General features: G+C 43.8%; 1 protein-coding gene across 1 annotated transcript in view; it reads left to right on the top strand.

The window, feature by feature from the left end:
* The window catches only part of dock3 (dedicator of cytokinesis 3), a 576,384-nt gene that overhangs the window by 191,793 nt on the left and 363,598 nt on the right, over positions 1–20,993 (top strand). The window contains exon 20 of the mRNA XM_042088883.1: positions 13,082–13,165. Within this exon, the coding sequence (XP_041944817.1) occupies positions 13,082–13,165 (84 nt within the window). The remainder of the gene's footprint in view (positions 1–13,081; positions 13,166–20,993) is intronic.

The following is a 20,993-nucleotide window of genomic DNA, read 5'->3' as shown; positions in this document are numbered from 1 at the left end:
CTTGGTAGTAAATTTTTCATCACCACCTTAATATATGAGTTTCCATTTTTTGCTTATTATTTGTGTCTACATGTTTTAACAATCTAGCCTAATTCAAAAATATTTACGGTACTAACAGGACCTGAGTGAGTCGGAGTTGCTCGCAATGACGTAGAAGTAAACTTTGTAGAGTTCCATGGTTGATAGCCTATCAGCGGCGCAAACAACATATGATTGATGATATTACAGGGATGCAAACAGCGCGCTTTTCAGCGCCTCCCGCTTTTGTCAGTTTGGGCGACTTAAGCCCTCCTTACACTAACAGACTTTGGAAAGATTTGCAAAGATTTGGAAAATATTTTTGAAAGACTACAGTCTCAGACCCTCTCACATATAAAGACAAGTAGTACAGTTTTAGGTCACAGACTATGATTTTGCAATGACTAGGGATCTTGCAGGGTCACTATTTACAAGACTGCAAGATTCCTTTAAATTATTACCCATCGTGTAATAGATAAACAGGAACTGAAATGATAGCCTACTAAACTCAAAGTCATATTTTCGTGTTTCTGCAGCATTGTTTCATGCGTGACATCCCTAACCAATATAGAGTTGTTCTGTCACGTGAAAGAGCCAACTAAATATGTATAAGAAATGACAAATATTATAAGAATAACAAATAATCATATAGGCTACAGCTGTCGCCTACTTTGCCCCTTCCTGTTTGGTGTTGGAGAGAGGTCACTATTGGTTTTTATAGTTCACGTCACTATTTGCATGAGCCACGACTAGAAAGACTTGCGATAATATCAAACATGTTTGATATTGTCGTAACAGCAAAACTAGAAAAGGACCGACTTCGACTGACTTAAAACCGCTGAGATTGGCACCTTACACTTAATGATCTAGTTGACGGGAGCGCGAGCACGCCATGATTTCTGTCCGACTTTGGAAATTTTGTCGCCGACTGTGAAAACAGACCAAAATCGTACAATGTAAGGCCGCCATTAGAGCAGCGCAGAGCAGCATTTCGTATATGGGCTTGCTGGTCAAATGTCCGGTGGTTCTGTCACTCATCTGATAATATTTCATCATGTAGCAAAGGAGCGGTAGATGTAGGCTAGCCCATCGTTCTGATAGCAACTAAGAAAATGTAGGCTACACTCATTCCGTTAGGAGGCAACACTCTCAGTTCGCTCTAGGCTACTTAAGCTGGAAGTTTGAACACGCAACTGTGGACTTGATTAGTGTGTAAGCTTTTGTTCAGCTGACGCTGGTGCTGCCATCTGACTGATCATCCAGAACCGTACAATAATGACATTATTCCACCTATGAGCCTATCAGTAATGAAGTTCGAACTAGTCATAGTAACTGACAACATTTTTGTAATGTAACCTAGGCCTAGCATCTAATGTTATGTGGGAATATCAAGAAAACGATTGAAAACAATTCCTTACTTTAACCACACAAGTGCGTGTGTCATTTAGTAAAACGGTAGGAAAACTGAATCAAAGATGGCACTGACCATCAACAAAAACAGCATGGAGTTTAAAGTCTCAGACATTTAAAGGGACAGCGATCACTCAAGACATAGGCCTACACCACAACTGAGTGATGAACGTGAAATGCTTTGAATAGCCTACAAAACACTGCATTTAGATGACAACAGAGTAGGACCACGCTAATCTAGTTAAATTTGAAAGCAAAGACAGGAGGTTTTAGGGGGGACAAGAGAACAAACTCTGTGTAACCTACCTGATTCCACAGTCAATTTTCTGTATTTGGCCTATAATATTATTTGGCCTTTTAGAATCCATGAAAATGAACCAAAATCTATAATTTCCTATCGACAACAGACCCTAGCAACGCATTGGATCACATCGCTACAAATGTTGAACTATTAAAAAGAATCAAATCGTTGGCTTAAAGAATCAAACTTTTTTAAGAAATTGCATCCTTATAATTACTGTTGTTTTGGGAAGTATTTCTCATGCAAGTATCGCAACCATGCTGAGTAATGCAATGAAATCATAGTTTCAATTTTGCATTAGTAAAGCAGTCCACTCATGTTTTCAATGACTGCTTTAGTGTCATGTGCAACAACAATACCATAACAATAATAATGGTTTTATATAATAATATATAGATTTCTGGGCCTATCCTTAGACTGGAGGGTTTTTTGTTTGTCTTTGCATCCCTGGATTAAATAAATTGCTCCTTTGGACAGTAGTTCTCTGCTTAAGTCTGTGTGTGTGAAAATGTGTGTTTGTGGGTAAGAGTGTGTGATGTGACACACTTTGGGCCCTATCATGACATTCTAAAGTGCATCGTCACTCGTCAAAAGTCTATTCAAATTTAGTAGGATGTCCAGTTCACATTGGGAGGGGTTTCGTTATTAAAAGTGGAGCGCATGGCGTAACAAGGCGTTCCTAGGTCTTTTAATCAGTCATATGGGTGTGTTTGGGACGTAACATCATTTTAAACCAATGAGAATAACATCGGTCATTCCCAAATGCATCGGTATTTTGACATTCAACGGCACATTTGAAGGAGGCTGCTTGCGAGACTGTATGAAATAGTCATTCTTAAACCATGCTTTACTAAAACCTAGCATAGCCTTCACGCATTTGCACTCGTCTATTATTTGAACTCATTGGCAAAGTGAAACTAACTTCACCAAGGAGTCAGTCAACGACAAGACAGTTATATGCAGTTACTTTCCCTATTGACTGACAATGGGTTACCACCGAAAACATAGGCTGGAAAAAGCAACACTTACCCTAATGTTGCTCAAATGACTGAATAAAACAACATTTATCCTGCAGAGGAGTTGCTTATATCTCGTGACCGTGCGTCATCAGCTGTGCTCCATACGTGTCTCTCGCCTCTCCCCTAATCACTTTTAACCGCCATTACCAATTTGCAAATGATCGTGAATAACTTACTCATCATGAGATGTACAGTATTTCGTAATATCTTTATTCTAATTATGTTTCCCATTGTAATCGTGCAATTTGTAATGCTTTGCATGGACGTGCGCTGGTGTGCGTTCATGAATGATAGAAGGATGGTGCCTTAAACCATAAGTGTCGAACGAGCTGGGCAACCAGTGAAAAGGGAAACATGCCCATGGCTGAGACTAAATCACCACAAGCTACCGGCATGCTGGGCCCCAATATGTTTCAGCGATTAGTGCAAGGCGAATGCCAGAATTTAACCACCGCCACCAGGATTTGTGAAGGTAAAATGAGGTACCTGAGTTAACGTGGGAGAGCAACTCTGAGCATCGAAAATGTCAAGAGGAGTTAGTTTGATGCATCCTGATGGATGACGTGGATAGCCCTTTTTGGGCGGCAGTCTTGGCTGCGCCGATGCGGAATGAGTGAGAAGTGAACCTCTTTGGAGAGAGGTTACATTTAAGCAGCACGTTAGCTAGATGGCTGCTGAAAATCAGGTAAAGTGTGAGCCGTAGTTTAAGGTAGTGAACGGGGACCAGGGAAGCAAAACATGGTTAGGGTTTAAAGGTTAAACATGCTTTACTCTGGATCAATGCAGGGGAATAGAGCTTGTGAAGCCAGATGTGTGTTCTGGTTCGATAGCTCACCTGCAGCAGCTAGAGTGAGATGAATGCATTGAGCTGCAGACCCAAGGCCAAGATGGATGCGTGAGAGCTACACCTTAGCACCTGCTCTTGGAAAGCCCCCCAAAATAACATGAGCAGCATCAGTAATGCGAGGGAAGCATAACCTTGCGACGTAGACAAAGGACTTCTCAGGACAATTCATGCCTGTATGTGACAGGAGGAAGAAACATATGTAACTGAAATATGACAAGACAACGAACAGATGAGTGCTGGGGTACCATTGGTGCTTATGCATCTCAGAGTGCAGAGGAGCTCTGAGTGACGTAACGAGAGCTCGCTATACCAGCTGCACCAACTGTGGCAGGATAGTACAGTTTAGAACTGGCTGCTGGAGAGACAATGAGTAAAGGTAGCACTGAGGAGAGAATAAGCAATACATATCGCCCAACTGGATGCAGAAATTATATCAGTCATGCGCCAAGCACTGGACCCTGAGTGATGAGTGGAGGGGTGTGCATACACGTGACATTACATGTGGCCGGCACATTTTAATTAAAGCGACTGACAATGTACCCTGGGAATCTGGAGTTCTCACGGAAGCGTTTGCTCAGGGAGAGACTCGAGTCTGGCAAGGAGTATGATGCACGTAACTTTTGCCCCTTGCATCGCGGGGAACCAATCATATCTGTGTAGCTGATATAGCGGGCCAGAGGCGATCTAAACAGATGACTGACGTAGTGTCATCCCATTGCGTCGAAGTTAACATTGACCGTATAGCGTTATCCGATTGCCCTTAATTGCCCTTGATCCCTTAGTCAGATTGGGTCAGGTCCTCCAGGCTACTGACAATGCGGTAAACAGGTTAAAGCTAAAACAATTCTCCCACAATGCCAGTGCAATTAAAAACAATTTAGAAGGTAGAGCACAATAACAAAAAGTGCATCAGTGAGTTTTACACAGACAAGAGTTAGTTCTAGACAGGTGATAAGTGATGGGATTAGTAAGGCTAGTTTTAAGTTGTGCCACAAGAGGAGATATCCTCGAAAGTGCTGGCCTTCGGGAGAATTGTGAAGACGGAAGGATGACCCCACTCCAGTATGAACTGGAAACATGATCCACGCGATTGCGTGATTCCGTGAACCGGCACTGCACTAACGGTAGATGTTAGTGTGATATGTGGAACTGCTTCTCCATTGACTAACTGCATCCCCTCAACGGAAGAGGGGAGGCATGATGCACCTGCAGGGGTTAGCAAATTAAAGATTGGGAGGAGAATGTAAAAGGAACTTGCACGTCCTCCCTGGTGCGATCACTTTGGGTGAGCATATCTGCCAAAAACAGAACAGCCAAGGCAAAATAGGAGAATGGAAATTAGAGTATACATTATTTGCAGAGGATCCTGCTAAAACGGCAATTCGAGTCAACAATTAGATGATAGATAGATAGATAGATACTTTATTGATCCTCAAGGGGAAATTCAAGATTTGATAATGTGACGGATGGCGTGACTAGATGGGCTGAAATCACATGGACACGCAGAGACCCGTTGTGTTTAAAGAGAGTGCATGAAGGGCGCAGCATTGGCCTGAAGGAGACTTGAGTCTGTCAGTGATGATGGACCGCTCCGTTTTACCTGCGAGAAGGAAGGAGTGGTTAGACAGGTGACATGTAGCATCGTCATCGGTAAAACAGTCAGCCAACGGCTACGTTGGTAGTCGTGATCAACGAACTTCCAGCATAGGCCACCACTTAAACCACAACTAGCAAAATGTAAAATTGCTGACATAATCATGAAAAGCCGGTAACCATTAACACCAATATATGGAGTGCTGAAGCGACCCACTGGTGGGCAGTGAGCAAAGTGAGGCCTGCCATAGAATTCCTAGGAACCCAATACAAAATACGGAATCAGAAAAGACATTTCAAACATACAAAAGACGCTAGAAGGATATGTTAAATACACAAATGACACAGCTTCATAATTAAAAGCTCAACCAACACCACGTGGGCATGAGCCCATCACTGTGGTGTCAGCTCATGAACACAGACATAGTAGCCTATGAGCATTGAAAAGAAAACACCTATTATTGCCTACATAATAGATTGTGTGACATACTGGCAATTGATGAACATGGGCCGGCGTGCCGTCATTTTGGTTCAAGCTTTGGTGTAAGACCCCAAAACTGAGAACCCAGATAGCCGAGAACGTCGGGGACGTCACTGCATACCTGGGACATGACAGATCAGCGGTAGCTGAGAGTAGTTTGATCAACGACAACTAGCGATCAACAGCCCGTGCCACGTGAGCAAGCTGAAGTGCAAACTCGCATACAAGACCGACTGAGGAGGACTTGAGCAGTGCATGCAGAGAATCACCCGAGGAAGGCCGTGTAGACTTTCCACCAGAAGGTATGGGACGCAATCCCAGATGATTAAACAAATGCAACGAATGAACTAGCTTCCCGCAGCCATGCACAAGGAGTGATACCTGAACCGTTCCAGCAGCCGAGTAGCCTAACCTAAAGCCTATGCAGCCCAATTTGCGAGGCAAATTAAGAGGCTACACAAAAAGACAACTGGTTTGACGACGCTCAACCAAGGTAGACATTGAGATAACCACAGTGAGTGTAGAACATCAATTAAGCAGGTCTTAATACAGGGCCGGGTTCAACGGCAGCGTGATGCAGGCTAGCAATTAACAGCACAAATTGCAGGGATTATGAAATCAGCAGGAATTATTGTAAGGAGGCCTAAGTGAAAGTTAACCGTGTCAGTCAAGTCAGTTTGTTTGCTGCCCGCCGAATAGCGCTGGCAAGCAGGTTGCATGACTGTGGGTAGAGTGTAGCCCAGCCCGAGGAGCTTGGGAAGAGAGAGCACAATAACCTTACCAACCAGACGCTGAAGCTTGAGAAATCGTTGTCGAAACGACATGGGCCTGCAACAGAGTTGCGCGAGGACGGCGACCCGGCAGTAGGTTACCGTGAAGTGAAGGCTGCAACAGCGTGAGCGTGACTGGCTCCGATATGCAGAGATTAGCGATGAAGTGGCATGCAGTGGCCCTGACCGAAGGACGCACATGTCTGAACAGCGCAGCGAACGAGCGCGGTTGGATTGTAACAAGTAACGCCACTGAGGGCAGAAGGGGCGAAGGTAAAAATGCAGAGAGCCCAGGTCCACGCGGAAGCCTGAGCTAGGAAGTCGGCGTACTGAGAAGCAAAAGCAGTGTTAGGTGGAACATATTTAAAGAGCCCACTGAATTCCTATAGGCTAGCGCTGATTGAATGAGTGAATGATCAGATTGCAGGGCTTTCCCGAAAAGTAGGCAAAGCTAAGATTGGCTCCATGTAAGCATGGGAGGAGTAAAGGCTACATTACGAGTCTTCCTAGTAGAACTTTCGCTGAAGCTATCATGGCTAGGGTTAAGGTAAGGACAACTGAAACTAAACTCGACACTACAAAAAACTATAATTGACAATGACAATACTTAATGATCACAATTAGACATTGGTGTACCTAATGTTTATGATGGGTGTGACAGTGTCCACAAAATTAAATAAATTTGACCACAATTAAATAAATTTTACCACAAAATTAAATAAATTAGTTTGCTTCATAATTTTAGCTTTAGCTAGCTAAGACCATGGCTACAAACCAACTACCTCACTTGATTGTATTGTGGGAGGGTTCTCACAGCAATGTTGGGGAGGGGAGTGCTGACTTGTGTGCCTTATTTAGATGGTGAACGTAAACAAAGGAAAGCCCTCTAATTAGACGGGCAATACTGACTGACTGCCCACCCATGGCTACACGTATGGTACATAGTCTATGATAAACGGCTTATGGCCAAATATGTATGTGACTCCCCTAATGTTACACAAGATGGTGTAGCCTATTACTCTACTATTAAAAATGCACCAACAGTAGGCTATGTGTAAAGTAGGCTATCGCATTTCATGCACGTACATGAAAAGGGCCTCACACCTGTCAAGTTCACACGGGGCCTTGCGACGGCCCTGCTCCCGTTGGTCTATCGGTTTGGCAGGTACTGTAGCCTGAAAAGTGAACATTGATGGAATGGCCTCAGGTTTCAGTCTGTTGTGTCGAAAGTACAGCGCTCTAAATAGTCTGTCGCTAACAAGTGCTCGCTACAGACTAGGAATCCAGGGGATGTCGGAGGGCTTGCCAGTTTTAAGTTGAGGGCTGGTTTCCTTGTCAAAGGTAGCCTGTGGAAATGTGTCTTAACCCCAGCTGCCTTAGCCCTATACAATTCATTACTGTAGCCAGGGGGAATACAGTATGAACCCCCCTAGACCTTGGTTTCTGTTTACTCAGCCGTGTCAGCTAGCCTCAGACTCATTACCTGCTATGCTGCCCTCCAAAGCCAAAGAGCAGTATCTGCAAAAATGCCAAACTGAGAAAAACAGCTTTTTGTGTTTTTCTTACACCAAGTATAAGCATCAAATTATATTCAACAACAAGTGGTATAATTAGATAGATCAAAGTGAGGTGAATATTAAACGTTTTGTTTTGTTGTTATCTAGGAAAAATTTGGTGCGCTTTGCCTTTGCATTACTGCTTATACTTACGTGGCCATACAATAACATTTTGCAGTAAGTGTAGCAAGTGATCATAATCACTCAGTTTTTATATTAATTGAGGAGGTACTACATTTTTAGTGAAGATATGCTGCTTGATGCCTTAACAATGGCAACTCTGTCATTTATAAACATTTATGTTAAAATGGAACAAAATCAATCGCATATTAGGGCTGCAGCTATCGATTCTTTTTGTAATCGATTAATCTAGCACTTTATCGATCGATTAATTGGATATTTTTTATTTTTTTTGCATTTTTAAACAACCAAAACACATAATGCATAACGAAAATGACATGGCTGTAAAATGATCAAGCAATTGGCACAGAGGTATTTATTCTAACTCCAACATTAGGCTACAAAACTAAGCCCATTTATTGCAATTTACCCATTTAGTGTTTTTAAGTGTCAGTGCCATCAATTAAATAATGTTCAAAATGCTCTCTGTAAAATTGCAGCCTCTTGTGCATGACTTAGCTGGGCGAACAAAGCTGCCCATACTATGTTGTGAAGTGCTGGGAGGGAGAAGAGGGAAAGCAATTTAATGTATTAACGTGTAGCCTACAACAAGTTTCATGCTGTAATCTAGACCTGACATCAACATAAATATCTGTTTTATGTAGATTTCTACACCTGCAGCATTTACCATTACCATTACTAACAAATCATTTTACCATTAGGCTACTAAAAAATGGCCTACCATTAGGCTACTAACAAATAATTTTACCATTAGGCTACTAAAAAATCATTTCTGGGGTGAGCCTATTTGCTATGGTAACCTAGCAACCTGTGTGTGTGTGTGTGTGTGCACGCGTGCGGTGCGTGAGGAAAGATGAGGGTGCATGCATGTGTGTGAGGGGTTCTTTTTTAGGCATACTGTCTTGCAATTGAACGTGAATAAGTTTACTTACTTAAAAACATCAAAGCTAAACAAGCTATCATGACATCGCTACAAATACAGTATGTGATTAAAATCAGCCAACATCAATGTAGGCTATAGGCTACGTAGACAGATGCTAGATAGATTGATAAATAGCCTAGCCTACTTTATTGATGCTTGGTGAAACAGCATGGAGTGGATATTTAGGTTCAGATGCTTGTTCTTTTCCTTTTTGAGTATGTAATGATCCCAAAACTTTACTTGAAAACTTTAGACATTCTCTGCCATTTATGGATATCTTGACTCCGCCATCGCGCCAGCTAAATTCAGAATGTACGATTCACGCGCTAGTGGTGTGCTTCCTGAACAACGGTCCGTGTGGAACAATCAGATCCCTGCGCGTATAGTGCGCGTCATAGGAATTTAACGAGGCTTCGAGGCAGGGTTTTTGCCTCGAGTAATTTTTGTAATCGAGTTATTCGAGTGACTCGATGAATCGTTTCAGCCCTATCACATATTCTTGTAGACTTTCATGTCAAGCAATATTGCATTACTGCACACCAAAACCTAACCTTTGACACCTTTGCACACTGCTGCTTATATTTATTAAAGTATATGTTAATTACTTTTTGTAAAATCTGACTATTTTGAATATGATACTTCACTGGCATTTAATATTGTGAGACTGTATCATGATAGACACCTAATGTGTGTGTGAGTCTGAATGGTAGTGTGCCTTTTTAGAAGAAAGTCCAGGGCTTTTCTTTAGTCCCAGTCTGTCCCTGCACACACACACACACACACACACACACACACACACACACACACACACATTTAACTTCTTTATTTGGATTAGAAGATAAGCATGGTCAAAGTCCATTATGCACATTAGAGGTAAAGGTGACACCTACGCCTCCATATGTAGAGGCTACCAATTACTGCTGATACAGAGCAATATCTTGGCTTATATTTCTTGGCTTTGCTCTTATGCAGTCCACAGATCTGCAGGCCTCGTACACACATCTTGTGCACATAGCCTAAACTACCAAAAATGAGGGCAATGATTTTACAGGAGTAGCCAGAGTTATTGAAAACATTGTCCCATGGTTGATATTTGAACAGTTTTGAGGCATAGCAGATGTCCATGTAAGCATCGAAAGAGCAACCAATTTCTATTATTGTAACGGCTTTGGTGTGTTCATTAATTACAACTATGTCAGGTGTATTTGGTAAGTTATTTATGGCAGTTTCCAGTGTAGCGCACTGTTCGTGTGGGGGGGAGAACCAGTCTGTCTTGATCTTTTCGTTGTGATGAATTGCAGTGAAGTTGGCATTGTCGCGGAGCTCCTTCACTGACAGTGCAACTATACGGTCGTGACACGCGATGTACAGTCCTTTGTATGCGCAGCCATTAAGGATGTGCGCGATCGTCTCCCTTTGCCGGCTGTGATGTTGTAGACAAAACGGCTCATGTGCGGATGAAAACCATTTTGCTAAGTTGGACTTTGTTGGTAGTACCTGAAGACGAGCTTTTATTGTAAATCTGTGGATGTCATCTTGTAGGGCTGTGTTTTTCAGAACTGTGTGTGATACGTTATGGTCAGCACAGGGCAGGCAGGCCAGTTGTCCTTGTAGGCGTAGGCCTTACCAGTGCTGAATCATGCGCAAGTGGAAGTGATTGATTATTGTCCTTCTGGTGTTTTGCGCGTCGAGGAGTTGAATGTTGTCGCCAGTTGTGATGGTTGCCTCTGCCGTGACACACGCACGCACACACACACACACACACACACACACACACACACACACACACACACCCTATTAGAGTAAAGGCAAGTGAAACAAAGGCAGAATGCAGTAATGGCAATTGAAATCAAGGCAGTAAGGGCAGATACTACACTGCCTTGGTTTCACTCTACTTTTCTATACAAACTGCAAACTAAAAATGTAAATTTAGCTAAGAAATTTATTAGGTAGCCATATGAAATATTAACAGATTTAAGAGCAGATCATGCACTTCTTTGTGCAATTTTTTTTTTTTAAAGTGCAGATACTGCTCTTAGCCTTAGTAGTATGGCTGCTAGTGCTAGTGCAGAGTAACTTATCATGCCAGTGATGTAGCTCATTGTTGAAATCCAACATGGCGGTGCCCATGTAACAACACTTCTACCGTACCATTTTATCCCTTAAAATTCAGCCATTTTAATCATTGTACCAATGAGAAGAAATAAAATACATCAGTTATATCACCTTTACTTACACCTTTACAAACTCCAGTTCAGTTCATCTAACTTGCTTGGACAATGCTTATTCCTCCCCTATGCATAGTGAGGAGGATGGTAAGGGAAGCAAATATTTGCAAGAATCACTGTTACAGAAACAGAAAATGATGTACAGAAAAGTTGTGTCTTGCGTTCACCAAGTTTCCAAATAATTATTTTCTTTATCAGTGGGTCTCCCATAGTTTTGTCCTCAGATAAAACATACTAGGCCTAGACATAGGAGGCCTACAGCAACCAGTCCCTGATGGTGTGACACCCTCCTGTCTCAGGGCCTGTGCGGTCCAGCTAGCACCAATTTTCACACAAATATTCAACAGAGTCCCCTCATGTCCCCTCATGCTTCAAAAGCTCCACCATGATCCCAGCCCCCAAGAAACCTTCCATCACTGGACTGAATGACTATAGACCTGTCCTTGACTTTAGTAATCATGAAGTCCTTCGAATGCCAGGTACTGACCCACCTCAAAAACATCACAGGTCACCAACTGGATCCCCTGCAGTTTGCCTACAGGGCAAACAGGTCAGTAGATGATGCAGTGAACATGGGGCTACACTTCATTCTGCAACACCTTGACCAGCCAGGGACCTATGTCAGGATCCTGTTTGTAGACTTCAGCTCAGCGTTCAACACTATCATACCTGAAATCCTCACCGCCAAACTCTCTCAGCTCACTGTATCTCCTGATGGACAGTCAGCATGTGCCTGAGAGATGTCACATCTGGAACACGGACAACCAACACTGGTGCACCACAGGGGTGTGTCCTTTCACCACTGCTCTTCTCCCTCTACATAAATGACTGTACCTCCAAAGACCCAGCTGTCAAACTCTTAAAATTTGCAGATGACACCACTGTTATTGGGCTCATCCAGGATGGTGATGAGTCTGCATATCGGCAAGAGGTTGATAAGTTGGTGCTCTGGTGCAGTCAGCACAACTTAGAGCTAAACAATCTAAAGACTGTGGAGATGGTGGTGGACATTAGGACACACCCCACAGTGCTGACCCCCCCACAATATCCAACAGCCCAGTGTCAAATGTGGACTCATTCAAGTTCCTGGGCTCCATCATTTCCCAGGATCTGAAGTGGGAGTCCAACATCAACGCCATCCTCAGCAGAAGATGTACTTCCTGTGGCAGCCGCGGAAGCATGGCCTACCACAAGCGCTGCTGGCCATCTTCTAAAATGCTACCATTGAATTCATCCTCTGCAGATCCATCACTGTTTAATCAGGACATCTGAAAAAATCATTGGTGCCCCCCTGCCCTCCCTCCAGGACTTGTACACTGCTAGGACCAGGAAGCGGGCTGAGAACATCATCAAAAACCCCACACACATCCATCCTCTTTAACCTCCTCCCCTCTGGCAGGTGCTACAGATCCCTGCGCACAAAACTGAACTGTACTGAACTGCAGTTAAGTGGGGTCATCCCCTCTTTGGCCATTCTCCACTTATTTCTTCATCTGCTTTAGTCTAATTTGACTGCACTACATGTATAGAAACAACACTGTTTTAATGGGATTAACATTTAACATAAATGTTCAAAGAGTTGCATCATGCATTTTATTAACTGGACATACTCCCTAATGATGCAGTTACAGGAGTAGGGGATGGGGGCATTTGGAAGGTGTGTTTTATTTTCTTTGCATACTGGGTAGCAACACCATGCATGCAGTGGTCATAATATGTACATTACTGCTGTGTGATACATCTAGGTAGTTGTTAATATAATATCAATTGTTATCCTGTTTTGTCCAATTTTCAGTTTCTTCAAGACATCTTAGACACTTTGTTCTCAATCCTGGATGACAACACTGAAAAATATGGACCTCTCGTCTTCCAGTCATTGGTGAGAATCATTTTCTTCCCATCTACGTTACTCTTTGAGTCCCCCTAACTTTTCATTTACATGCATTGTATGAAATCTAAGGTACACATTTCTAGTATTTGGACATTTTATGCCACTACTGAAACACAAAAACACTTAATAACATATGGGGCCCCATTTTGGCAATGAGAAACGGATGGTTAGAATTGCAAAATGTATAGACATTAAAGGCGGGGCCAGTCACTAATTTAATGGCGTGATTTTGTGATCAAACGCTGGGCTCTGGTTTCTTAATCAGTCATGGGTGTGTTTGTCATTCCCTTTAACAGCAAGCAGTGCAACTTCAAACTAGAATATGTAATGCCGAGGAATTACCAGTGCATGAAAATGCCAAACGTACGATGTAAAATATACAGTGTTAAAACAGATAATGTAGAGATAGTTACAGTGGTTTTGCTTAGGTAGACATGGTTGTTGCAATGCTAAATAAAGCTGTTTATATGATGGTTGCTAGGGTAATCATGTTGGTTGCTAATCAGAGCTAGTGAGCGGAGCTGAGCGGTGCAAATATCCTGCTCCTCACTCAGGTGGCTGTTCACTCGGCTGCTCCTCCTCTCAAATTCACGTCTGGACGCTTCGCTCAATTTAGCTCCCCGCTCCACTTAAAACTCCTCCCACTCCAGTGAAATCGCTCCACGATCGCTCCAATTTAAAAGAGGGAGAAATAATCTACAAGCTGAATTGTCACCTTAGAAAACTTAAATCCCAAAGAGCTAAAAGCAACAGCAATGTCACTCATTTATTGTAAAAGATAACATTTATTGTAAAAGATAACAACGAACAAGCTTGCAACGTCAATTCACTAGGTGTACAACAATGGAAATCGAATTTCCGGGTTTTCTGCGGTAAGCTGGACCAATAGCGGCAATAGCGCTCTCTAGTTTACATCACGACCGTCCAGCGTATTGACATGAGTCTTTTTGGTGTTAAAGCCGGTAAGCGTTTGAAACTTCAGCACCAAGTTAAGAAGACTTCTCTTCACTGTTGTGTACCACAGTGTACCAATTCATCACGGTATAATTCCATCCTAAGTTTCCATCGTTTCCCTGTGGATGAAGAGGTGAAATCTGTGTGGACAGCAAAGATTCGGCGGAAGAACTTTTCTTCCAACGGTCTTGCACCAAATTCTGTGACCTTTCGAATTTTGTGACTCTAGAGGGTGCTGTTTTATTGGAGTCTATGAATGTACTGAGCTGTACTGGCTATCTGAAATGCTACTGCCAAACAACTGCCCGATCAACAGGTGAACTTGGGAAGGTTAGGTTAGGACACAACATATGACAACATATGACTCCAAACAAGTCTCATTACTCCAGTAAACAAGTGGACTCACTTAGTACACAGTTATCCTACACACTGTTAGCCTACTTCAGCCAGATCGGTCACATATTTTGATAGGCCTACTGTCAAATTATGTTACCCCACTATAACTCTGCAGAAATGGACTGATATTGTACATTGCCTTTTATATCAGCAAACACTTTACTTACATTATTGACAAACTCTTTGCCATTGTCTGTTAATATCCTTTTTGGCACCTCAAACTGATAGGCTATAGGCCTAGAAAAAAAGTGACATAATTTGACAGTAGTCTATCAAAATATGTGACCTGTCCTGCTGAAGTCAACCTGTTCACAGGAGTGGTGAGGGATAGACTTTAGCTCTACTATAGAGATAGCCTAGTACACAGCAAAGTAAAGATACACAGGCAGGCCTGTGGAGTAATATACCCACACCCGGTCAATGTTCCATGTTTCAAAGATTTACCAAATTTATTAGAAGAATTACACACATAACAGAATTGCCTCATCAGTGCCAGTACAGCTCAGTACATTCATAGACTCCAATAAAACAGTGCCCTCTAGAGTCACAAAATTCGACAGGTCATAGAACATGGCCGGCAGGCCGGCAGACATGTCTGAAGAAGAGGACAACGTTCAGCCTATGAAAGTCACCGTTACCGACCACGACTACTGTGTCACTCCCAACACCTCCGTGGTAGTTTATGAGCTGACGAGGGAAAACGAAAAACTCAGGAAGAAGGTTGAGGAGCTCCAACACCAGCTAGAGTCTCTGCAGCTGCGGTCTACTTTTGGAATCCAACGCATCACCGGGTCCGACGAGGATATTCGCTTTTATACAAGGTATGTTTATTATTTTGAGTGTCCCCCTCTCCCTCTGTGTGTGTGTGTGTGTGTGTGTGTGTGTGTGTGTGTGTGTGTGTGTGTGTGTGTGTGTGTGTGTTGAATTGCCATGGCCCTTTTCAAGTTTTTGGGCCCAACGACAGCCTATCCAACAACAACCCTGTCAAATCTCCACAGAAAGTTAATGAATTTCTGTTTATTATCTTTGTTTAGGCTATTATAATTATAATAATATCGTATATGGGCATTACTTCAAATTGGCCGGCTACACGCGTGATTCGCACGTGACCTCACGCGGGATCACACGACTTTAATTTGTATTTCCCCAGTAACGCTGCAACAACCCAAACAACCACCAGATGGTGAGCAGGGTGTCTCGTAAAAAGAAATGGAGCCGTGTCCTTCCCAATAGAGCTACAGTATCAGTCCATGAGTAGGCCTACTAGAAGGCATTGTTTCAATTTAATTTAGGCTATTTGGCTACGGCACAAGGCTTAGCTACGCATTAAGACTTTAGCAGACTGGTTTAGAAATAATTTAATAGCCAGAAATATGCCTGCCCTGCCCTAATAAAGAAATATTTGGTTAACTGCGAGTGAATCCTACGGAGCCCGGGAGAGCTCACTTTAAGTGATATTTTTTCTGGTCGTGATAATTTGTGAGCACGTTTTCCTTTAATTGAGCCCTCGAATTAATAAAACGTGAGCACGTTTTCCTTTAATTGAGCCCTCGAATTAATACGTGACCCCGTTGTGGGCCTAAATTGAGCTCTCGAAATATGTATTTCGTGCTCACATGTAGTAATTCCCGACATTTTCTCACCACTCGCTGTGCTTTGGTGGCAACTTCGTGTTACCTTGGCATGGACTAGGCCTACAGCTGTCTGCAACAGTTCATATTGGTAATGTGATGATAACCGTAGGCAGCTAATTAAAGCCTTTAAGTGGTCAGGATGGTTTATAGCGGACTTCTACTCTTTGTAGCAGGGGCACCTGTGGTGTCAACCGCCAGCTATGGAGACCCATAATGGGGAAATTCTACTAGGCTACATAGGCTACTCGGGCTCTGTTGTAATGACCGGTTTCCACTACCTCCTGGATTGTTGATTAAAGCCTACAGTAACTGTGAGGTCTAAAAGGCAATCGAAGCACATCACAGCGACAAGCTCCCGAACAATTACAACACGTAGACCTACTGTTGGTACAAATAGGCTACTAACAGTATAGGAGACATAAACAGTGGCGTTCACGATGCTCAGCTTCTCAGGCTATGTAGCCCAGCTCACATTGTTCGCGATAAACACCACAGCTCTGCATACACTTGGACCTCAACAAACACTCAAAACTTCGGCAAACATTCAGCTGGACGATGATGGCAAGGGGCCTGTGCAAACACACACAATCATCTGCTCTCCCACCTACAGCCTACCTAATACCTAACGGGGCTATATCCAGGTGCACTGCAATCAATGAGATTCCCTCTACGTCACTACAAGCGACACACCTCCCGACGTCATTCCCGGGGATACCCCTTGACACCACACTACGTTTTTGTGCACACAATTTAATTTCTTCGAGCTCACGTTTTAATTATTCGTGGGTGCGTTTTAGTAGATCGAGATCTCGAATATACTATAACGTGCTCATGTTTACATGTGTCAAGACAATATTGAGTGCACGTTTTACAAATTGTGGCCACGTTTAAGTAGATCGTGCACACAATGTTCTATAACCATGTTCACAAATTGTGCTCTCGTTTTAATAAATCGTGCCCTCGTTTTTAGTAAATCATGCGCTCGTTTTAGTAAATAGTGCACTCATTTAATACAACATTTTGCGATGACACCTCTAGGGCTCCGTAGAATCCCATTTGCAGCCGTAGAAGAAATGTATACGCCCTGGCTGTCAGTAGGCCGAGGAGGAGCGCAGTCTACAAACATGCGAAGCTGCAGCTCAACGACTTGACATTAAAACTGTGTTAAGTTTTAATGACTCTGTAGTGTTTTATGTAAGGAATGACGGCGTAGGCAGAGTATAACGGACGATACTTTACTCAGTCACGAAGCATGGCATCAGTAGAACATGGCAGCATGTCCGGAAGCATAACTACATCATTTGTAAACATCCTGTATACCTACTTCCTGTAGTTTTAATTAAGCAGTGAACACAACATTTTCCCCCTTCTAAGAAAAGGCTCAGTTTCCTTACACAAACATACATGTATAACTGTATACACATGGAATATAAGATCATGTAATCCGTTGGCATGAACAGTCTTCAATACTGCTTATCGATCACTAAACTGGTATGCAACCTCAGTTTCATCAACCACAGATAAGAACTCATGTACATTTTCTCACATCAGATTAATCAGATTCCATCAGCTTATTTTGAACACAGAAATAAAATAATACATCTGTCTGAAGTAATACACATGGGAATGCAGAATGAACTAGCCCTTCTGACTGAAACATTACTGTGCAACACAGTTAACTCAAGTATGACCAACTACATCAATTTAAACGTTCAAGACCATATAAGTGCAATTATGTACATCATAAGTATGACAGTGTAACAGCGTTTTCAAGTAACATAGTCCTTCAGCCAGGTAGGCTGGCGAGAATCTCGCATGGGCCTGGACGTGGGTGTAATGTCTGGTGGTTTAGTACCCACATCAGTGTGTGTAGGTGTATCTGCGGTGTTTGGGAATGCAGTAAGGTGTGAGGCATTCCAGGTGTTACCATTACTCAGTATGTATGTGCCCTCACCAACCTTCTCACTAATTGTTAGAGGATCACTGAACTTCCTATGTCCCTTGGGAACATGAAGAGGGTTTTTCACGCACACTCTGTCCCCTTTTTGGAAGGAAGGAGGACAAGCACCTCATTTTGCATCAGTGTACGCCTTCATTTTGTGTTGGCATTGGCTGACTCTGTGGCGTATGTCCATGTCAGTCTGTGTGGATATAGGAGCAGGAGGTAACAGTGTCAGCCTTGTGCGCATTGGTCGTCCATGGAGTAGCTCAAAGGGTGAAGTACCAGTTGTTGCGTGCGGTGTGGCACGGTATACATGCAAAAAGTCAGTTACAGCTGGTTTCCATGGCTGGTGTTGCTGAATAGCCAACTGGATGGTCTGTTTGAGCACTCTGTTAAATCTCTCTATGGCTCCATTGGCCGCCGGATAGAGAGAGGATCTGTGATGGCGAATTTGTCTTTCTTCTAAGAAAGCAGCAGAGGCAGCAGAGGTGAACTGAACACCATTATCTGTCACAATGCTCAGCGGGTTGCCGTGCTGACTGAACACGGATGACAGGAATGTAATCACTGCGTCAGTAGTAATGCTCCAAGTAAAGGCAACCTCCGGCCATTTACTGTAGTAGTCAGTTAATGTAATTGCATACCTGCAGTCTGGAGTGGCTGAATCAAAGGGCCCAACGATGTCCATGGCAACCTTCTGCCATGGACCATCTGGCAAAGGAACTGGTTGTAGTGGAACTGGGCGTGGTTTGGCGGTTTTATCATTCAACTGGCACCAAAGACAGGAACGGATGGCACTGGTAGGCAAAGGTATGAATTTTGCGTCCATCTTCGGCCACCAGTAGAGGTCACGAAGTCGTTGCTTTGTCCGAACCACCCCTTGATGAGACTCGTGTGCAATTGATATCAAGTCAGGACGTAAAGCTATGGGTACAATCAGCCGTGAGCCACGAAAGATGAAGAGGTCTTTAACAGACAGTTCAAGGCGGAGTTTGTAGTACGGCAGCAGCTCGGGTTCCAGGCCTTTAGGTGAAGGAGGCCACCCGCGTGTGATCTGTGTACGGAGTTTTGTGAGCTCAGGACATGTAGCGCAAGCGCCGTCAAGGTCAGCAGCGGACAGAATCTTATGAGCAGTAGAGAGGAGGGCAACAAATTCAGGGTCACTGTCATCAGCAGGAGCAAGGGATCCATTAGCAGCTGGAGCAGCAGGTAAAGGCAAGCGAGACATACAATCAGCAGGGGCATTTTCGGAGCCTGGACGGTAGATGTCATAGTTGAAGGACATGAGACGAGCAGACCATCTTGCAACACGTAGACCAGCACGCCCGACGCCCTTTGTGGCCAGCAAAGTCGTCAGCGCCTGGTGGTCTGTCCGTAGGGTAAAGCGGCGCCCCCACAGGTATGTACGCCACCGTTCAACAGCCCACACGCAAGCTAAGGCTTCCTTTTCCACTGTAGCATATTTACGCTCAGCGGCAGATAGAGTTCGAGATGCAAACGCCACAGTCCTTTCAACCTTGTCTGAGCCCACCTGTGACAGTACGCCACCTAATCCGTAATCTGATGCATCTGTGGACACTATGGTATGCAGTGTGGGATCAAACAATGCTAGGGCCTGGCTATCCAGTAACATTTGTTTAACAGTCGAGAAACTAGTCTGTGCTTCGTCAGACCACTGAAACGCACTGTCAGTAGTTCTAAGACATGCGCGCATCGGTTCCACCACAGTAGCGTGGTTTGGCAAGAATTTTGAGTACCATGAAAGTAGTCCAAGGAAGGACTAGAAGGACGGAGAGTTGAGGCATCAGAAGGCGCAGGAGCATTGGCAATAGCCTGTATACGCTCTGAGTTAGGTTGAAGGCCATCGGCTGAGACGATATGCCCTAAGAAAGGCAGGCTGTGCTGGCGGAAACGGCACTTCTCTTCATTAAGCTGCAGGCCAGCAGATTTCAGCCGGTGTAGAACAGCTTCCAGGGCCTTGTCGTGGGCAGGCATGTCGCATCCATGTATTATGATGTCGTCCAGGTAGTTTTGTACCCCTGCGAGGCCAGCAAGGACGATGCTCATCATTTTCTGAAATGCAGCAGGTGCTGAAGTTAGTCCGTATGGTACACGACAGAAACGAAACAACCCATCGTGGGTAATGAATGCTGTAAGATCACGACTGTTTTCATGCAGAGGCATTTGGTAGTAAGCACTTGTCAGGTCAATTGTAGAAAATACGGTGGCACCCTTCAAGTTGGACAGCAGTTCATCCATATGGGGCAATGGAAAAGCATCCACAATGACCGCTTTGTTGGGTTCGCGCAGGTCAACACACATGCGAATTTTGCCTGACTTTTTTCTGTGTGACCACAATTGGTGACACCCATGATGATGCATCAATCCGCTCAATTACACCTGCGGTTTGCAGATGGTTCAGTTCCTCCGTCACTGCATTTCGAACTGACAATGGCAGGCGACGGAGCTTTTGGCGAACTGGTGTAACTGCATCATCAATTTTCACCAAATGGACAAAGTTCTTAGCACAGCCGAAAAGAGGTGTAGAGGTAGTGGTACACTCCAATACTGGTGCAGGATGAGTAGAGGAATCAGGAGGCAGGACCTTGTTGTGCGCTATGCGCACCTGTAGTGCAGTCATGAGGTCTCTCCCTAGCAGTGGAGTCCCATTGTTCACAATGAAGAAGGTACACTGGGCTGTGCGGCCATGTAGAGAAACGTTCGCAGACAAGCAGCCAAGGACAGGGATGTAGGTCTTAGAGTAATTCACCAGCCTGACCTTGGGTGCTGTCAACTGGATGTGGTTGAAATGGCGTGCATAGAGGCTTTGGGGCAGGATGGAAACAGAAGAGCCAGTGTCGACGACTAGGTCCACCATGCAGGGCTGTGA

This window comes from Alosa sapidissima, chromosome 4 (assembly GCF_018492685.1).
Source record: "Alosa sapidissima isolate fAloSap1 chromosome 4, fAloSap1.pri, whole genome shotgun sequence".
Classification (NCBI taxonomy): Eukaryota; Metazoa; Chordata; class Actinopteri; order Clupeiformes; family Clupeidae; genus Alosa; species Alosa sapidissima.
This window is presented reverse-complemented; position numbering and strand designations above follow the sequence as displayed.